This window comes from Olea europaea, unplaced genomic scaffold (genome assembly GCF_002742605.1).
Source record: "Olea europaea var. sylvestris unplaced genomic scaffold, O_europaea_v1 scaffold2155, whole genome shotgun sequence".
NCBI lineage: Eukaryota > Viridiplantae > Streptophyta > Magnoliopsida > Lamiales > Oleaceae > Olea > Olea europaea.
In genome coordinates this window covers 16,733-37,859 of record NW_019239534.1, presented here as the reverse complement: position 1 = coordinate 37,859, position 21,127 = coordinate 16,733, and the positions used below count along the sequence as shown (strand labels likewise).

General features: G+C 31.6%; 2 protein-coding genes across 2 annotated transcripts; one reads left to right on the top strand and one right to left on the bottom strand.

Annotated features, from left to right (window-relative positions):
* Window positions 1-2,713: 2,713 nt before the first annotated feature.
* LOC111380507 (heavy metal-associated isoprenylated plant protein 39-like) lies at window positions 2,714-4,060 on the top strand. Its single transcript, XM_023004089.1, has 3 exons — window positions 2,714-2,858; window positions 3,422-3,497; window positions 3,625-4,060. The coding sequence occupies exons 1-3, from the start codon at window positions 2,850-2,852 to the stop codon at window positions 3,909-3,911; spliced, it is 372 nt and encodes a 123-aa protein (XP_022859857.1). The 5' UTR covers window positions 2,714-2,849; the 3' UTR covers window positions 3,912-4,060.
* Window positions 4,061-8,345: 4,285 nt separating this feature from the next.
* Window positions 8,346-11,189, bottom strand: LOC111380501 (1-aminocyclopropane-1-carboxylate synthase-like). Its single transcript, XM_023004085.1, has 4 exons — window positions 10,914-11,189; window positions 10,683-10,814; window positions 10,385-10,545; window positions 8,346-9,690 (listed from the first exon to the last, which is right to left on the bottom strand). Exons 1-4 carry the CDS (start codon window positions 11,058-11,060, stop codon window positions 8,685-8,687), a joined length of 1,446 nt encoding a protein of 481 aa, XP_022859853.1. The 5' UTR covers window positions 11,061-11,189; the 3' UTR covers window positions 8,346-8,684.
* Window positions 11,190-21,127: the final 9,938 nt, after the last annotated feature.

Here is a 21,127-nt window from a genome sequence, read left to right as displayed (position 1 = left end):
TGGTCTTTAATATGTTCATCTACTTGAATGGATTAATGTGAATTGTAAGTTTGTTGGGTCACCTATTTAGACTTACTCTGCTATATGGAACTTCCTTCTATATTCCGTGATTATGAAATTGTGTGAATCTATATATAACTGAGTTTGTTACGATGGATGAATTGGCTTACGGATTAGTCGAACTAACATATCTCGTATTTCGCACATTCCATCACAATTTCAGTGTGACATATTTGTGATGATGTTGTTTTGTGGGGTTGCAGGTTTGAATTCGTGAACGTGTTCATAATATGCAATATAGACTCATGTCTGTTCGTTGCAAGTTTGTGGATCTTGTTACGATGATATCAGCTGAATTAAGGATAGATATGAGGATGATCTGTCCAAAAATAGAGAATGATGTAGGTGAGAAAATGGACCCAATTACATGAAATAATAACTTCCTACTATTCTACATGAAGCCAAAGAGGAAGGACGCATTACAACATATGCAATATGTATAGCAAGTGAAGTGACAAGTGCGAGGTGACATTTATGCTCAACAATCTACCTTGAATAATCTTACAGTGCATGGAAATATCGAACTTTTCTTACGGAGATGATGTTTATTGTTGACAGTGATATCATTCTCCCATAGACATGTTCTCTAAGATTATTTTACCAAACAAATGACTCAAATGGAGCATCAAAAGTGTGGAGCACTTTCTCATGGAGTATTTACCAAAGTCCCAATAGATTTTAAAATATTTGAGAGAGGCTATTATTTAATAACAGATTTTCTATTGTAGGAACTAAGCCTCACTGAAATGCAGGAAAAAAGATAGTATAAGTAGAAAGTTACAACAGGACGTTACTCAGTTCAACAGCCATTTGATATTGTTGAAATTTTAGAAAAAAGTAAAAAGCACTTACTGTAAAAGTAGACAAGAAATAAAACCTAAAAGAACCTCCGCATTCTTAGTGTAAAAACACCATATCTGGTATTTTTAGCAAGACCAATTTCAAAGATTTATGGAACTAATTGACTTAGAAAATTAGAGGCCTAGTCTTATTAATGTCTTATTCCATTTTATCATTGCAATTTTATAAATTTTAGACTGTAGAACTTGTTATAATACATGTTATTATACACAAATTGGAATAAGCATTGACTTGAATAAATTCATGTGAAAAAAATATATATATCAAACGTTATATATACTATAAGACTCATCATTGTAAATTCATTTACGGTGAATTTATGGTGAAATTTTCTTGGATTTTAGAAACAAATATAAAAACTAGTAAAATCTTAGGGTTTTAGTATATGCAAAGAAGAATTTAGGCAAGATTGTATGATGAGAGGGAGCAATTATCAACTTGAATGGAGGAAGTATGGAAATAGATAAATTTCAGGATTTGAAAAAGGAATGAAGACTTGGGGTAAGATTGAGTGATTTTGTGCATGAATAATGTGATTTTATTATGTGTGGTGATAAATAATTTATCATTTATAGTTTTTTATTACAGTATTTGTAGAATATAAAAAGTGTAAAGGTAAAAGTGGGAAAAACATTTTATAAAATGGGTACCTGGTGAAATTTGCACAAACCCAATAATCCATCAGGACGGCCAGTCGAGTCATTTTCTAAACAGGGCCTAGGTTTTCTTAAATTTTATTCTTTCCAAATTTTTTATTATTATTTAATTCAAATTAATTAAAATATATGAGGTAGTGTGATGCTCTACCGCCCATACAATTAATTATAGTTTTATTCATAAGCCTCTTTCATAATCCCAGAAATTAAACTGTTTAATTTCCTAACATATAATATTAGATTTGTGGTCGGACAGTGAGATTGTGTCCCGTTTTTTTACTTTATTTATTATTCTTATTTTTGTTTTATTTATGTGTTTTAGTATTTCATTTTCATTTTCGTATGAAAGAGAGATTTTTCTAAGTGGCGGGGCCATGCCGAGTTTGGCATTATTACAAGAAACTTGTGGGAATGATAGCCTCTTCCTTGTTAGTAGATATTATCAACAATTTAAATGACAATAATTCCCTAATTCATTGTCCAATGTATCGCAAATCCATTAGATAATGAAATTGACACTATTACAAGAAGCTCATGTGAGTAATGCTATTCATTATTAATAAAGATGATCAGTGATATGGTAGTAAAGCATCTCATATCCTCTGATTCATTGTCCAATGCATCACAATTCTATCAGATTATAAATTATGGAGTCCTGTGTCAACTAAAATTGTGATAATATCTACTAATGATGAATAATATTATTCAATTAGCATAGAAAATAGTTGTATACATATATGACTAGTCCAGCACGTTCTAACGATACAATTTAAATTCAAACATTTAAATGAACTGTTCCAAACCTCTTTATATCAATCTATTCTGGTTCAATCAAATAGGTCAACACCCTAAGTCCACTCACCACAACCCACACGGAAAGATTACTCTTTCTTATATGATGCTATTTTGGTCGCATGCACGCACTTCACACGAAACACACTCCTTGCGGCTTGCGGCTTGCGACTTGCGTCATGTAATAGAACAATCAACAAGGGTACAACTCAACATAGAAATTGGCTCTTTAGATGTCACATCTGAGCCCCTTCCAGATGTGTGCCTTAGCATAAATCTTATTCAATAATCTCTCTCTTAGAAATGTCGTTAATGGTTTTCTTTGACAAAGGCAATACCCCACCCCACGCCCACCTCACCCCCCAATCACTCACTTTCAGCATTCTATTTCTATATACAAGTGTAGTATAGCATAATTTCTGAGCAGTTTCTTTACATTTCTTAATTCCTAATCACTTCCTTCCTCTGAACCAATCTGAAATGGCCAAGGTGCAATCCTTCTCTTTCTCCGCTTATATTTTTAATATTTGTGCTCTTGTTTCACACATCTATGTGATGTATCTTGGAAATTTACATGTGCATATCGTCTTGATAATTTGATTAATTTGATTCTTGAGTGTCAATTTCATGTTGATCTTCTTCATCACTCATCACAGACAAACTAATATGGAATAAAACTGAAGAATTCAATGAACGAGATTTTTGCTTTCGTTTATACACATATATAAATTTCATCTCTTGTGGGATGAGCTTGATTTTCAGTTTCCTCTTCGGCTTTTGTCCATGAATTCTATAAAATTTTCGAGGCTCTAATTGCAGTATGGATTTTCAAAGAGCTATACAAGATTTTGTGGGCCTTTTCATACAGCACTACTCTTTTTCGCTTTAATTATTGTCCTTTAAACTTTTTGTCCAACAGTTTACGGGATTTATAGCGGATTTTTCCATCTGAATTACGAAAGAAAAAATAAATAGAATCAGGGTTTTGTGCTTATTGTCCTCTGATTATAAATTTTTCATATTTCAATGACTTTTTTCTTATTTTGCTGCAGAAACTAGTCTTAAAACTAGAAATAAATGATGACAAAGATAAACAGAAGGCCATGAAAGCAGTTTCAAGCCTTTCAGGTACTAAATTTCGGACGCTCATCAGACAAGAAGGGGTTAAAATTTTATCCATCATACTGTGAGGGAGTCGAGTGATCATTCATATAGGGATTGAATCTTGTCTGCTAATTTGTTTGTTTTGATATAGGGATTGAATCTCTGGCTATAGACAAGAAGGAGAGGAAATTAACAGTAGTTGGGGATGTTGATCCAGTTGAAGTTGTGGGGAAATTGAGAAAATCATGGCACACAGAAATACTAACAGTTGGTCCAGCGAAAGAACCTGAAAAGAAAAAAGAGGATGATAAAAATAAGGACGAGAAAGAACGAATTGCAGAACTTGCCGAGCTCTACAAGAATTACAATCCTTATTATACACAATACTACCAAGTTTACAGTGCAGAGGAGAATCCAAATGCTTGTGTTATTTCTTAATTAGTTTTCATGATTTTCTTTCGTTTGCAACAACTCTTGAAGAGAAGGGAACACTGCGTTATATATATTATGTACATACAGGATACATATAGCATAAAGTTTGGGTCTTTCTGGGAAATATATCTATAATATTTTGGAATCTTTTAGTATTCTAAGTTCTCTATCTCATTAAAAATGCTTTTAAAAAAAGTTGACATACGACATCTTTCTGCGAGAAATCTTATATAAGAAGTATAAGTAAAAATAGAAGTTCCATCAAATAAATCCTTAATTAATAGATGAATTCTGGAATTCTTGGTTGTTCTTTGTATAAATTAGAACAATAAACAATTAAATTGTTCTTGGCATAAATGAGACCAATTAAATCTTGAGTAAGATGTATATAGCATTAGACATTATAGTGTTGTTTTCTAGTTTGCACCACTAGAAGTGCTAGCATTTGAAAACTGCCGCTATTTCTAGTAAAAATGGAAATTTTATTTAATTCAAAACAAATTGTTGAATGTCATTCTTCACCAAATATTGACACATCACTAAGCTCGACTTCTAATCTTACTTGACAAGTTTGACATGAGAGTCATCTAAGTGTCATTTAGCAGTCAAGAATAAATCGACTCAAAAACTTTAATCTTTCGATTCACGAAAGGACATTTATAAAACTAGCATACCATTAGTTAACTACCAACGTTGAGTGAATTTGGTCGACCAATGAGGTAGCTAATTTGTTATTTGTTTCTTTCTTTATTAATTTTTCTCGTATCTATATTTTTGCTTAAATTCAAAGTCAATTCCATGTAAAGTTGATTTTCAAACATGGAACAATTCGATGAATAAGCCCACCTAATACAGGTAATATTTTATGTATACCACAGAAGGATCAGCATCAAAATATTATAATAAATCAATCAGTCCTGAAACCTCTTTAATTTGATATGATGACAGCCAATGGGCTCAAGGATGCATGTTTCTATACTGTCAAACAATAATTGAGAGAGTAATGCTACGTAGTTCTACTAAGGTTGCAATTCCAATTTAGATAGCATTAATATGGCATAAATTGATAGGTGAAATTAAACAACTCATTTAATTTCACATTTCATTTAATTTATCATCTAATGTCACCTGAATTGGAATTGCAATTCCAATGACTACATAGCATTACTCTAATTGAGAAGATGTATTTGGAATCGTGAAAATCTATTAGTTTATATATACACACTATAATAAAAATTGTCTTTCGCAATACGCAAAAAAGGTTGTGAAAGGCCTTGATCAACGATCGAATATGTGGCAGTAGAGTAAAAAGATAAGGCAACATTCAAAACTATTGCAATAGACATTTAAAAAATTATTGTCAAATTTCAATTATATTAATTAATGGCAACATACACTTATTAGAATGTTGTGATAGACTCTTTTAGCCATACTCAATTAACGCATATTACCTTTTGTATGTTGTAAAAGACAACTTTTGTTGAAGTGTCCCTAATTAATTAAATTTTTATCACATAACTACCTAGCTAACATTTTTATTTNGAGTACATGGTAACAAATTTGTATCTGGCTCCTAATATTTTAAGTGCTTTCTTTTCCTTTTCCATTTGTTTGGTTTGTGTTCTTTTTTTTTCTTTTTTTTTTTAAATAATTTTAAATGGAAGATCATGGTCTAATTGCTTATGAAGTTCTTGACCATTTATACGACTTTAAAAGGTAACTTGAATTCATTAATATAATAATTATATTAATAACTTTATATTGTATGCCATCAACATTTTCAGCAACGATAGCAACGTAAAATTTTGTTATTTATTTTTAAGAACATATTCGACTTCCTAAGAAAAGCTTGCCGATTGTAATTATAGATATAGAATACTAGGTCTTGTTTGGTAGATTAAAGGTTATAGGTATGATATTAAATATTGATTAGCTTTCGAGTTACACTTGCAATTTAGAGGTCTGCTCTTCTACAAAATGACTAATTTTATTTATGTCACTATCAATTTAGGTGACAGTGAACCCCTAATTTATTATTTTTGTGCATTAACAATTCCTTTAAATGTTGGATCAAGGTGCAATTGCCACCTAAATAGATGATAGATAACATCACCTCTATAGAATCCATACAGAGTATGGACATAATTATTAAGCACAATCAAAGTAAACAGACGTGTGAAAATTTTACATCTTATTAAATTGTATAAAATCTAATATCGTTAAAATTTGCTTGTAATAGTGAAGGCTTATACTAATTAATAAATATTCTGTAGTGTGTGTGTCTATATCATGTGTATGTTGGTCCAAGATGAACAATTTTGCGTCATCCCTTATGGCAATCCTCCGTGGATACCCAACTAATCTTTGTTTCTTCAATCAAATTATTCCTAATTTCTACGTCGTTCTTATTCTAAATAACTAATAATACATAAATAAATATAGGAAAAAACAAAAGGATTTACTCTTGATCCATTTGTCCAACTAGACTCTTTGTCCATAGCACGTTAAGGAAAAGATAATATTCTAACGAAGTTTTCGTCCTCGGTGTAGCGCTTCTCACCTATGCTGCCACACTACGTTCTTTATTTTCTCTTTCGACTGCCATTTTTATCTTAATATAATTTGATAGTTTGAAAAAGATATATATCGAGACTAAGTTTTAGTCGAGATACGATTTGAAGTGTCGATTAGAAAAGAGACTATTAGGATAGTGGTTTAGGAGATATGTGAGAGGGGAGCGGGGAGCGGCTAAACGAAAGGACTCTTTTCATTTTATTCGTATATGTAGTCTTCATTGGCTCTTCTAATCTTTAACTTCCTTCCACCATTTTAAATCTTCCAATTAGTTACCAGCAACTACCAATTTCTGTCGTAGATGATAAGTGTATTTTATACACTTATTCAGAACTTTAAAACGATCATATTTAGTTGCTTCTCGAATGAATTATGATTTAAATTATTTCATTTTGTGTTGAATAGGTAAAATTCAATGACGGTACAAGAAATTGAAGAAAAAAACAAAAGTGGGCAAAAATGGAGAAAATGGCTAAATCTTAAGAGATCCAAAGTTCGAGAACTAAAGTACAAATATTCAAAAATTGTGTCGATCTTCACGATGAAGATCCAAGAGCGTTAGGAGTCAATTGAATGAAGAAAGATGTCAAAGGGATCAAATTTAGGCAAAATATGATCACAAATCAATTTTCAACTGAAAAGTTATGCTCTGTAATTTTAGGCCCACATTGAGACCCATTTTTGACATAGGAAACGATTGAATTGGAGAATGATGTCTAAAGAAAAATTGTAGCCCTTTGAGTTGGCTTTCCAAAACATCTTGAATCGTTTCAATCGGATATCAAAAAAGAAAGTTATGATAAAAAAATTGAACAAGGTGTTGTCTGTCGGGAAAGTGACGCTGCAACGCCATCCCATTGATCATCGCGGCGCTGCGGCACCACATCCCAAACGCGTTAGGGCGCAATTCTAGCTCGTTTTTGAGTTCATAAGAAAACCATATTCTTCCCATAAGACAAGCGACCTATAAATACGAAAATTCTCACACTTTAAGGAGTTCTACACATTAAGGGGCAAGAAACACATCTTAAGAGAAAAATGGAGAGATTCAAAGGGAAAAAACGACGACGAATTGATCGCGTGAAGCATCAATTGGAAGATGAAGGAATGCTTGGTGCAAAATCTACTTTTTCTTCTACATATTTAATTCTAAATCCGGTGATATGCTCTAAGACAATTTGTTATTTCTCTTTCTTTATGCATAGCTAAATCCTTTGTTAGGGCAAACAATGTAACCTATTTGAGACCCTTTATTAATTTTATTTGAGATTCTTGTTCGTTATGAGTATATGTGTGTATTTTAATCATGTTCTTTATACTTTGAATTTTCTGGCCAATTATTTAATTATTTCTTGAACAATAATTGAATAGAGATGCGGATTCTTGTTTAGACTACATATTAAAATTTGATAAATTAATATAACGTGTAGAGATACATATATTAATTGATACGGTCCTATATGAATCCTTAGAACTATTATTTCGTTTAAATAATGTTGATTCGCATAGAGATATGAAATTGAATTATTTAAATAGGCTCAATGAATTCGACCGAACACTACTTTAGATTTTATAAATTTTGATATTAGAAGTAAAGGTGACCAACAGGTGAAGTTGTTCTACCCTAATACCCATTTATTATTTGAATTCTTACTTATTTTCTGTTGCACTCACAAACTTTTAAGTAGTTAGAATAAAAACCACTTTTAATCATTGTTCTCATTTATTTTCATCACATAGAAGATAGAAATAATGGATTGAGTATAAAAATATAGTTCTCGTGGAAACGATAATCGGACCTCAATATGTCCACTTTACTACTTGTTACGATCTGTCCACTAACGGGATAAAATTGACAACACTAGATACGACAATTTTAGAGACATTTACTATTCTAGAACAATGAAACAACAATTGGTCACATTACATTACTTAATAAGCCCAAAACTTAAATAATAGCAGCTTCCTTTACATGAAGAACAAAGGAATGCCAAAAAAAAAATGAGCAAATTTTAATAGATCCCATTTGATGCAACTTACATCCATCAAATGAGCAAAAACATGAATACTGCCTTAATTGGAAAGAATGAATGTTCCGTAAGTATGGTGTTAAAATCGTAAGTTGATCTATATGTATGTCACTGCATAAGCCTCATCTTCCACTTATTTGGTATAAAAATGTCGTGTAGAGCGCGATATTTTTGTTCAAGTCCTTGCTCGAACAAGGGGCGAAGTCATATGAGAGTGAGGAGACGACAACATTCGGGGAGTCATAATGAACTCATCCAATCTACGAAATGATAAACTGATTTCAAGTTCACTTCTCTTGTATTGTTTTCTCGTCATTGGCTGGTCTAATCCAGTTTTCTGAATCACGAATTTGTGGATCCTTTGAAGTGCAATTCTCATGGTTTCATCGTCCATGTTCGCAAAGCACACCCTGAACCAACCTGGCTCTGAGCAACGGAACGAGGCGCCTGGTGAAACATTAAGCTTAACTTCGTCGATAATTAAATGCCATAACTCCATTTCTGCTTCAAATGTTGGTTCTTTAAGGAGTCTCTTCAAGTCCATCCAGCAAAAGAGCCCCGCATTGCCTCCCAAACTTTTAATGCCTACTTTAGCAAGTCCCCGGGTGAATACACGGTGCCTTTCTGTTAATCTTTTGGCGCTCTCGTCTAAGAATTTTTCCACAAAAATATCGTCCGATAGCATTGAAGCAATCAGGTGTTGTGTCTGAGTGGAAACTAATCCGAAACTTGACATTTTTCGTGCACAGTTCACTACTGCATCGTTGTACGAGTATATAATGCCTACTCGGAATCCAGGAAATCCGAGGTCCTTTGACAGACTATAAACAATGTGAATGAGATCGCGATGTTTAGATACCGAGCTTTCTTCTGCTATTTCAGCAATGCTGATAAAACCGGGCTCGTCAAAAACCGTGGCGGAATATATCTCATCACAGATTAAGTGAATGTTTTTCTCACAGATGAAGCTCATTGCATCTCTCAATGTGGTTTTGTCCAGTACAGTGCCCAATGGATTTGATGGATTGTTTAGAATCAAGCCCTTAACTTTGATATTAGCCTCTTGAGCTTTTTCATATGCATCTTCCAAGGTTTCTCTAGTGATTTTGAACTCATTTGAGCTCTCGCAAACAACCGGGAAAAGTTGTATACCCGTTCGCCATCTCAAATCTCGATCATAACTGCAAGAAAGTGACTACTCATTTAGCTCAGCAAGAATTGAGTAATCATAGAATGAATTAAATAATAATAATAAATTTCATATACGACATATTAAACTTTTAATTAGTGAATCAATATTGAAGCTTGGCAGCTATACATTTATGAAAATATATGTGTAGAAGAGCTTTTGATAAAATAAAATTGAGTAATACTATTTGATCAGGGTCATTTGCAGAGACCTTGGCCCCTACAAGATAGAATCTGGTCAGGGTCTGTGCAAATTACCTTGCAAAATAGCATTTCTCAATAAAATTTAATATATATATTTGAACGCGGTCTATACATGAAAATGTGTCGAAGAATGATTAGCTGGCAGACATGGCTATCGAGAAAATTTGGTTTCTGTGATGAATATGGACAAGTTGAATTGAGAGGTTCTAATAGAAAGTACCTAATTTCTTTTCTATATTATAAGGAAATGATTATGCTACCATGACCCACTCCAATAATTCATAAGTCCCACAATAAAAATAAAAAAATAAAAAAAAATAATTTCTTGAGAAACCAATGAGATTCAAATGATGACAACTTTCATTTGGTGAAGTCGTAGAGATGCTTCTGCTCCGTCTTCTAAGTTTGTTTTTTATATGTCATATTATAATTTAAAAATAAAAGACAAGAAATAAGTAAATAAGAAAGTGAAATTTTACTTACCCTGGATAATATGGTGTAGGCACCAAAAATGCTTCGCCGGGATCCGCCAAGCAAAAGGCCAAAGTCTCATGAGCACCGGTGGCGCCGCCGCTCATTACAATGCGGTCAGGGTTGAATTTGACTTTATTTCCTCGCACTTTCTCCATGAATCTTGCAACAGACTGCAAATTCATATTTTCAAATTGTAAGACTTTTTTTGTTGAATTATACAGAAAGGTCAATAATTGATTTCTTTAAAGGACAGTACAGAATAAGCATAAAATAAGCAGTTACAGTTAGATTTATTTGAAGCTCTTACATTTCTGAATTCTGGCAAGCCATGATAATCTTGATAAATTGCTATATCGTTGAAGCCATTTGATCCTTGAGGTGTACAAATGGAGGCTTTTGGGTTGTTCTCAACCCATTCTTGGATTAAATCAAAGCAAAGCTGCACGAATAAGAAGAGACATTAGTTGGGTTTTGACTATACAATACTAGACGAGATTAAATAGTACCGTTCAATACTATGTACTAGACATGTTCGTACCTGATTTTCTGCCAGTCCCATTTGAATGACTCCATGAGAATTTTTTGTGGGATGATAAGGGTCACTGTCATATGCCTTCCAACCATCAAAAAAAGACGAGTTTTCGCCATGTCCATCGTTGGTTGCAATTTTGGATAATAGCACCATATTTTCAGTCAAAAACTCTTAAGGGATGAAAGGAAAAGAAAAATGTGAATAAACAATGAAGAAATTGTTGGTTAGTGAATAAGAATTGTTGAAATGTTTGAAGAGGTTTTTGAGTACAACGTCGTTCAAGTGTTCGATGTGTATTTATAGCTGTAGCGCTAACCCAAAAAAGTAAAAATAAAAATGAATTATGTTTGAAACATTGTAAATATTGGTAGGCGCTTTTTACTTAATTTTGCTTATCAGAAATTACGATTAAGTTATTTTGAATATAATTGATACAGATAAGTTTGTTTTTGTGAATATAGTAGGAACGTAAAGATCGTTTCAAAAATATAATCGAAGGGAGTATGGTATGACAATTTTTTTTTTTTTTGTTTTTGTTTTTTTTTATAATGCTCCAAGATTTGTTGTTAAAAGTGTATCGATGATGATTACACTAATAATGGCAAAACAATAAATTCTAAATCAGTCTCGAATCTCAAATTTTATGGACAATAGTAATTTGACATTTATAGTTGACTTAAAGTGTGTTGTCGCTAAATCGTACATCACTCTGCAATTTAGTGCATCCGTGTTGTTCCAACAATCCGTCCTCATACGACTGCCCTATTCTTACTCGAACTGGTAATAATTAATTTCAAATTTCAAATCAAATAAAGCAGGATCCATAATTGTCACCAAAGTAGTGCATTATTCTCCTACTATACGGCAGGTCCGTGTGGTGTGTCAAGTCCGTGTATTGTTACGAATCATTCTCAACATAAATAAGGTGGTCCCTTCGGAATAGCCACGGATTTTTGCAAGGTTGCCCCATTAATTTAGTCCCTGATTTTTAAATAATTATTTTAAATCAATTACAAGCAATTACCAGATTTTAGAAATGAATTCATTTTTTTATCACTAAAGATTTATTCCGTCACTAATACGTCAGTATTTCTTTTCTTGATAATTAATTTAAATCAATGACGTTTTTAATCAAATGTTTGCTGTGGATTTAATGGCTAGGAAGAGTAGAAAAAAATTATATAAATTTGTGAAAAATTTTAGCGAAAAGTGTTGTTCCTACACTAATTATTTTATCTTAAAAGCGTGAAAAATTAATCTAATGTGTCGGGTTTAATAACAAAATTTTTCTCCAAGATTTTTCTCTCTAAGATAAAAATTCCCGTTCAATTAAATTATGAAACAACAAGATTATGTTCAGTACTATCTAGGGTATAATAGTATAATAATATTATTTGCAGTCACTCACTACCGCAGTCACCCAACGTGACATGCATTTGGTGGTTAGTAATTTAATATATATGGTAAGAAAAAACTAGCATATTAATATATCAAATCACAAACCGTCATATAAAATGCCACGTGGGATGACTACCGCAGTGAACAAATATGAATAGCGTTACTCTTAATAGTATACATTTCAATATATATAATAAATACTGTTGGCATGACACGCACTAATTATGGTCCAATGTGGTTCCTTTTTTCCAATGATTTCATTTTCACAAATTTGAATGAAAATTGATTTGTTCCAATTCTCAATTCTGAATAAATTAATCTCGTGGAAAATTTTTACGATGTTTGTTCAAAATTTTTGAGTCAAAGCAGAAGACTTGTGTCCGCTAGAAATGTAGAAGCTATCGTGTGATAAATTGAGAATATGTTTTGTTTGGTTAATTTGCATTTCCGATTTCAAGTCAAACTAAAGGAATTCTGCCCAGGGAAAAAAAGGAAAAGTCCACCTTTTTACAGTCAACGGGAGAGACCAAATTTAATTTGAGAAGAAAAAGATACCATTTTGACTGCAAATATTTTGGTCAATTGTAATTTATTTTTATTTTTTTAAAATCTTAGTCAATATTATACATAAAAGAGCATATTTAACATACTCTCAAAAATTCACTATGGTCTCTGTTTTAAAGAGTTCTTGTTTATAAATAAATTCAAAGAAACTCTTTATTTTAATTTTTTTAAATAGATAGTGGATAAAGTCAGATTTCGATACTCTACTTCTTAAATTATTCTAATCATACTTGATTTGATTGATCATTTATACATGTAAAATTATGTTAAATAAAAGGTAAGGAGAAAACAATAAGGGTTAGTTTGATATGGAACATTTTCCATGGTTCCAACTTTTTGTAGTGTTTGATGTGTAAAATTTTCTAGGCAATTTCTTTTCCGTTTTCTACCTAACGTGATGCATTTTCCATGAAAACAACGAAAACCAACCCCTTTTTTTTTTTTAATTTTTGACAATGGAAACAAATTCTATAAATAATTGTAAAAGAAGATATCTCTTAAATTGACAATTTTCATATAAAATAAAACCAAACAAACACTAAAATATAGATGATTTTTAATTTTTTTTTTTTTTTTTTTTTTTTTGATAATGGATACAAATTCTAGGAATAATTGTAGAAGTGAATATCCCGTAAATTGATAATTTTCATAAAAAAAAACAAAGCGAAATAAACACCAAAAGACACTTGTATTTTAAAATTTTTCAGGTAAAAAGGTATACCAACAAAACACCATTAATTGGTAATTCCCACTAAAACAAACTCTAGGCAATTCAATTCCCTTTAATTCATTTTCTTTCTCCCCAATTTTCATCTTTACAATCAAACGGATCTTAGATATATCTTACAAAAAGTGAAATAGAGAGTCAAAATAAAGAGTTTTATCTAAATTTGAAGATTCTCCATATGTAAGCTTGAGCGTGGGTGGGTCAGTTCGGGTGTTTCAATACCCAGAACCACCCAATGTATTTCAAGTATTTTGTAAATGGAATCACTCTCGTCCTTGTAATTATGGAATCGAAGGCAAACTTGAATTGTCGGTTCTGTTTCGAGTTCGTTCTACTCGTAACATTTTTAAAAAATATTTAATAAATATTTTTCATATAGTCGCTTTCAATAATATTCCTAACTTGCCATTACTCGATAATATTTATGTGATAGAGAAAATTCAGCGAAGAAGTATTCAAGAGGCTAAAAAATAAGTTGCATGATTCAAAATGAAAAAATATATATTTCAAAAGAGAATTATGAACTCAAGATAACAAAAGATGTATACCACAATCTAAGTTATGAATATATCAAGTTAAATTGCCACACATTATAAAAAAGTTTTTAAAAAAAAATCACTTAAGTTTGTAAAATAAGGCAAAAAAATAAAATAAATAAAATATCCAAATTGCAAATACTAAACGATTTAATTCATCAACTTACACAATAACCCTAACTTAAACTTTTTGATTCATAGAAAACTCAAATTGCAAAGATTAAGATGTACTTCTGAGATGCAACAATTTGATATGGGGCGAGAGACCAAAAAGTAAAAGCTAGTCTTGATTAAAGTCTAGAGTTTTAGACAAATTACCATCTAAATAAGAATTTTTTTGGTTTTGTATGTTTCTATCAGCCCTAAAAATAAAATAAAAAAATTATATGAAAAAAGATTCAATTGGGATACCCAACGGTTCTGGTTCAAGAACCAAGAATCGATCCAAGTTCAGTCTACTCTTAGTTTCAATTTCTAATTTATTTTTTGTTGAAATTGGACCGAAACCTTCGATTTTGGTTCGATTTCGATTCGGAAAGTTCGGTTCTTATTAAAATGCTCATGCCTACTATTATGCACAAAATACCATTTTATAAGTATATAAATAAAGAATCTCGTAGACATTATAAGTTCATGAATTTCATAATATATGTGACTAGAATATAAGTGAAGATTATGAGTCAATAAAAATTAACTCGTTATAATCCAAAAAATAAAAAATAAAATCGTCAAAGTGGAGCATATTCTACTCAAACAACATTATTTTTTATGATTAGGCAAAAGAGAATTGTAATATATAATATTACTTTTTTATTCACATTAATAAAAGTGACTATTCTCATTGTCCTCGTTTTTGACTTGGCTAATCAATTTATGGGCTTGCCTGTCTATTTTAATCACCCCACAAGGCAGTGGCAGAGCTAGCACCTAGCTAGAGGGCACGACCACGCGTGCTAGCTTCGTCAGAGTCGTCGCCGCCAGATGGGAGGAGAGAGCCACAATTACAATAGAAATAGGTTAAAGATTATTAGACTCTTAGTTATAAATTATGAGTGTGGGGATTTTTTGGGTTATTGGGTCTCTTGTTTTTTTTTTTTCTAAAGGCCCAATCAAATGCTCATACTTATATGCGCCCATTGAATATGGAAAAGAAAAAATAGAAAATTGAGTCAACGAAAAAATGTTGGGGTTTGAAGAGAGAAAGGGACGAACCTACGGCCATCTCCATGGTTTGAAGTGCCAAGGTTGGTGAAAAAGTGAAGGATCAACATGCACGGCTAAAATCTCCGGCAATACTTTCCGCCCGCATAGCATGTCATAACCTTTTTAAAATTAAAGTATTTATTATTAATAATAAAACATTTAATTAATTATTTTCTGCTTTTTGCTATATAAAATATTCATTTTACAAGTCAAGAATCATACCTTTATAAAAAAAGGTTAAACCCTAACCTTAAGGGTCCCTCACCATCCCTACCCTAGAGCATCGTGAGGGAGGTAAATCGCAGGTTATACCCCCAAGGGTACAGGGTGGAAGGTTGCTTGTACACTTGCACTTACCCAAAAGCCAAATCCATATTTCAAGATTCGAACCCTTGACGCAGTAGCTTCAAGCAAAACTGAATTTCTCCACCCTCCTCTTTTACCACTTGGAGATGTGCCCTGGGGGTAAGAATCATGCCTTTATATCTTACATTTCTTGTGGCTTCTCCATGAATAAATCTCACCACATTCTCAAGCCTGTTGTGAGTATGCTCTCTGCCTCTCTTTTCTGGCTTTTTTTTTTTTTTTATTATAAAGGTTTTTGTTCTTTTAGAGTTATTTCATTTTTTACTATTTTATGAATTATGTTTATGAGTTATGGATGTGTTTGTGAGCCTATAGTGTTAACTGTGACGATTTTGATTTTTGTGAATTTAAGAATTGGGGATTTTGCGAGTTCGAGAATATTAGGGATTACGTTATTGAATGCTGATGTTTATGATTTATGAAAAAGGGAAATTTATGAATTTGAGAATATTTCGTGTATGTAGACTGTGAATTTGATTTGTGATAAATGACAATAATAAATTGGGGAATTTGTGTGATGAATAATTAATTATTGTTGGAATTGAAATTTGAAATTGATGATGGTTTAACTTTTGATTTACATTTAATCTACGATTTACGTTTAATTTTTATACAGTTTAATCTATGATTTTTTTCTCGCTGATTCGGTAGTTGACCGTCGACAGTCCATGGTCAACAACCGTCGTAATTGACCTCCCATCTTGAATTCGCCATTGTCCACCAAACCTTTATTATCAAATCATACCAATAACTTTTATTATATTTGGATATACCAATCGCCATAACCCATATCTAGAATGGTCATGTCCGCGTATTATTCTTTTGTGTGTGTTCATATTTCATAATCTAGAGAGATTTGATTAAGACTTTGAAAGAAAAAATGGGGTCAAAAAACCAAATAATTAAGGCTATGGATACCAAGTCCCGTGCCCTTTTCCGGCATTTGGTGTATGTTTGTCAAAAGTTGTGACGGTGGTTATATTTACATCATAAATTTTTTATAAATATATTACATTGCATTGTAGGTTCGTTATTTTTATTCATTATTATATTATGTTCCCTTTTTTCTTTTTTTTTTATCCTTAACGTTTTATTAATTAGCAAAATTTGTCTTTAATTATGAGTTTTTATTGCTTATTCAAAAATAAAATGAATAAATAAGTCTTTTTACTTGAATAGTAACCTTTATCAGAGACAAGATGTGCCAATTAATGGAATGATGAAGATAAAAATGTGATGAAAAAAGTTAGGAACATAAATGTGACATGACCGAAGTTATGGACCTTTTGTGTAATTAAAATGTAGACTTATAATTGATTATAAGTAAAGAATTTTGAGAAATATATGGTTAAAACTTAAAAGTAGAAAAAAGTTGTAAGCCAAATCCTACAAAATGGATAGATAAAAAGAGTTTGACCAGATTAGCCCTCGTTTGGACCTCTTTAAGACTTTTCAATTTAATATAAAAAATTTCTCTCCTATTTTTAATCACACAATTTTCAATAAAATAATATTACACATAAATCGAAATTTTTTTATTTTTTTACAACCATCCATTTTTCAGAAAAATCTATCCTCGCATTATAAACCTAATAATGGGGTCAAACAGGGGCTAAAAGCCTAAAAGTAAATAAATTTTTTGGTGAACATGGACCCAGGTCCGGACCTTTTCAGAAATAAAGATGAGTTATTTCACTTAATTTTTAGCTGGTTGAGAAGTCAACACAAGTGCTACAAAAAATAAAATCAATTTTAAAATGGTGACTATGATATGTTGACAAATTCCAAGAAATTTATTTGTCAATTTAATTAATAGCAGGAACAGTCTCTCTCTATATATTATTCACTTCACTCGAATTCAACTCATCTCAAAAGATTATTCAGTCTGGACCCAAATCACAAATTGTCAAGTTTGGTTTTTCTTTCAAACTTAATTATTACATTAAGGTGACTTGAAAAAAAATAATAATAAATAAATAAATAAATAAATATATATATATATATATATATATTAGATTAAGCTGAATTCAAATAACTTCTCAAATAGCCTCCACTTAAATCTGTATAAGGTTCAAGTTAATACAAAAAATTAAAGAAATGCTGGCATCCATATCCAAAACCTACCAAACAAAGAATTTTCCTTAAGCAAGAAAACTTGAAATTTCTGCATTTAGAACAAATGGAAAATGCAAAGAAACTAACTGCAATGAAATTTCAAACACGAAGTTTCTTATCAATGATCACACTTTATATTTGGATTCAAATTTTTTTTAATTAAAATCAAACCAGAAAGTAAAATTCCAGTTAGGTACGTTGACGCAGCTGTTTTAGAAATCAACACCGAGTGTTTAATACATGCAAATTGATTTAAATTTAAACTTGTAAAAAGGAACAATGGATTTTTCAGCACATTTTTCATGTATGTTATGAACTTAAAGTCGCAAAAATCCATCCCTTACCACGAAGGCCAAGAAATTGAATTCTTAAATGACCAAATTTGAAAATAAACTATAAGGGGAAAGCTCGTATAATTCCCTTTTTTTTTTTTTTTACATGCCTCAATTTTATCTTTCAGCAGCGAGGAGACCAATAACTAAATGAATAAAAGAAGATTTTTTTCCGACGTTAATTGAAGATTATAATTTTCATGGTTTTTTGCTAATATAGAGTTTGGTAGCTGTTTCGAGCCAGTGGTGGATCCAGGAATCCAAGTGAGCTAGGGCGGCCGTTGATCATTGACCGTTGCTGCAATAGCAAGATTGTTCATTGGCAATGTTGATTTTAAGTTGTGACTGTGATTAACGGTGTGGTCTACTTATATACTATACGTTTATATTATCTCTTGTACAATTGAGTACCTCGGGGGAATTCCTACAAAAACCAATATTTTCTATCATTTACCATAACTTGGAATGGAAAAAGTAGAATGATCCACGGCACGGACTTCCTATCCACAAACATTCAATTTGAGAATCAATTTCAAACCTAAACTAAGAAGAATCAAATTAGATAGTAATTTCTGCACATACATGGAACATGCATAACAGATCTCTGATTTGTCATTGATTGGAGAAATTTGACAAGGGAACTACTTGTAATACTACTTTAACCTTATCTGCGAAGACACAAAAGTCATAGCCACATAGTCAAATATCCATTAAATTGAGGGAAAAAGAGGTACCTAAACTAAGAAGAATCAAATTAGATAGTAATTTCTGCACATACATGGAAGATGCATAACAGATCTCTGATTTGTCATTGATTGGAGAAATTTGACAAGGGAACTACTTGTAATACTACTTTAACCTTATCTGCGAAGACACAAAAGTCATAGCCACATAGTCAAATATCCATTAAATTGAGGGAAAAAGAGGTAAGTCAAATATCCATCAAATTGATTCAATTTGAGAATCAATTTCAAACCTAAACTAAGAATAATCAAATTAGATAGTAATTTCTGCACATACATGGAAGATGCATAACAGATCTCTGATTTGTCATTGACCGGAGAAATTTGACAAGGGAACTACTTGTAATACTACTTTAACCTTATCTGCGAAGACACAAAAGTCATAGCCACATAGTCAAATATCCATTAAATTGAGAGAAATTTTGTGGGTTTTCTATGTGATCATAATGGTGTTATTTACTTTATGCAATTTACAAACTGTGATATTTAAACATGGGATAGATTGACTTGTTTGATCTAATCATCTAGAAACAATTAAAAAGTGAGTTGTTACTTTTAATTGATTATTTTCGCACGTCGGGTCTAAATAAATCGATAATCTAAACTTTAACACATTGTCTCTCAAAAACTCTGAAAAAGGAATTTAGGAAGCTCCCTCGCTTATGTATACACTCATTCTTGCTCCTACTCGTATTTTCTCGCGAGTGCGAATAAATTAATATCATTAGCTGGTGTTGCCATATGTAGTTTAAAATAGAACTGATAAGTGTAAATTCTAAATTTGAGTAACGAATGACTTCCCTCAAAATATTATTTGCCCTGCTCGACGAATTTGTTAAAGGGTTTCAAATGAAAAGTTGCCTCTTAACATACAACAAACAAATAGCAATTTATTAAATTCATAGAACACTATTAAAATTGTTTACTTAAACTCGAAGAAAAGAATAGAGAATAAGGGAAATGAGATTAACAGTTCTTGTTTTAATTCGTACAGTTTAATCATATCCTTTGAGTCTTTGAAAAATAAACTCAACACTCATTCATGAACTTGAACTATTCATGAACTTACTCTCATTCATGAATCTAAACTAATTCATTAATTCACTCTAAGAACTGTTAATTTAAACTTTAGATAAAAGAATAGAGAAATGTGGGGAAAGAGATTTATAGAGAGAGATTCTAATCCCACGCTTGGAAGTACGCGATCAAAGTCACTGGTTGTGCAGTAATTTCTGCAAAAACATTTCGAACTTTGCCAAACTATATCCTTTTTTCATTTGGTTATCGCTACGAGAGATGCTATATCAAAACAAATCTCTCAACATTTACTTTATGCATATACTAAAATTTCATAACGAAATAAAAGAAAATAACAAAAAATGATAATTCAAATTGTATGTCTCTTTAGTACCAAGCTTGATAGCACACTAGACATATCCCAAATTAGGGACAGATCCAAGATTGGATCCAAGATCGGGTTATAAAATTTCATACCGGGCTACTAAGTGGAAAAAAAAATTTTACACATAAAAATTGATTTTTTACCCAAAAAAATAAAAAATACCTTTAAAAAAATGTTGTTGGCCCTGAGTATGGGGTGGGGGGGGGATTAAAACCCTGCCCTGCGACCCCCCCCATCCGTCCCTGTCCCAAATTTTACATCATAATACGTGAACGATATAAGCATACAAGAAACAACACCCCCCCCCCCATCCGTCCCTGTCCCAAATTTTACATCATAATACGTGAACGATATAAGCATACAAGAAACAACATTGTAAGTTGGGTGATGTAGGTGTTTATAGATGAAAAATATATTAATAGTTACTCATGGATTTCTGATTTGATTGATTCGAAATGACTTTTTTTAGCTAATTCTACATAATTTAATACGAGCTACAATCTGAGTCCGCTGCCATCGTATTTCTAACATTATCGATAATTGAATATTTGGCTTAAGATAGCGTCGGAGTTGGTCTAAAAATCTAATAATTACGTGTGACGTTAAAAAAAATGAAATTCGACACAAATGGTCCCAAATTTATGTTAACATTACATAATTGTTCCAAACCTTTCAAAGTTGTGCGAATGGTTTCAAACCTTTGCATTCTTGGCATAAATGATCCCTTTGGATGAATTTCGTACAAATGGACCATTAATTTTCTACGTTAAATGTGCGTTTGATTGGCTTTATTTTCACGAAAAATGTCTTTTTATTTTATATATATATATATAT

Excerpts from the sequence above, each read along its gene's own strand:
- LOC111380507 (XM_023004089.1), top strand. Across the intron at positions 3,498-3,624 it reads AGCAGTTTCAAGCCTTTCAG|GGATTGAATCTCTGGCTATA; the intron begins GTACTAAATTTC and ends GTTTTGATATAG.
- LOC111380501 (XM_023004085.1), bottom strand. The coding sequence starts at position 11,060 with ATGGTGCTATTATCCAAAATTGCAACCAACGATGGACATGGCGAAAAC. Across the intron at positions 10,815-10,913 it reads TGGGACTGGCAGAAAATCAG|CTTTGCTTTGATTTAATCCA; the intron begins GTACGAACATGT and ends TTATTCGTGCAG. Across the intron at positions 9,691-10,384 it reads CCTACACCATATTATCCAGG|TTATGATCGAGATTTGAGAT; the intron begins GTAAGTAAAATT and ends ACTTTCTTGCAG.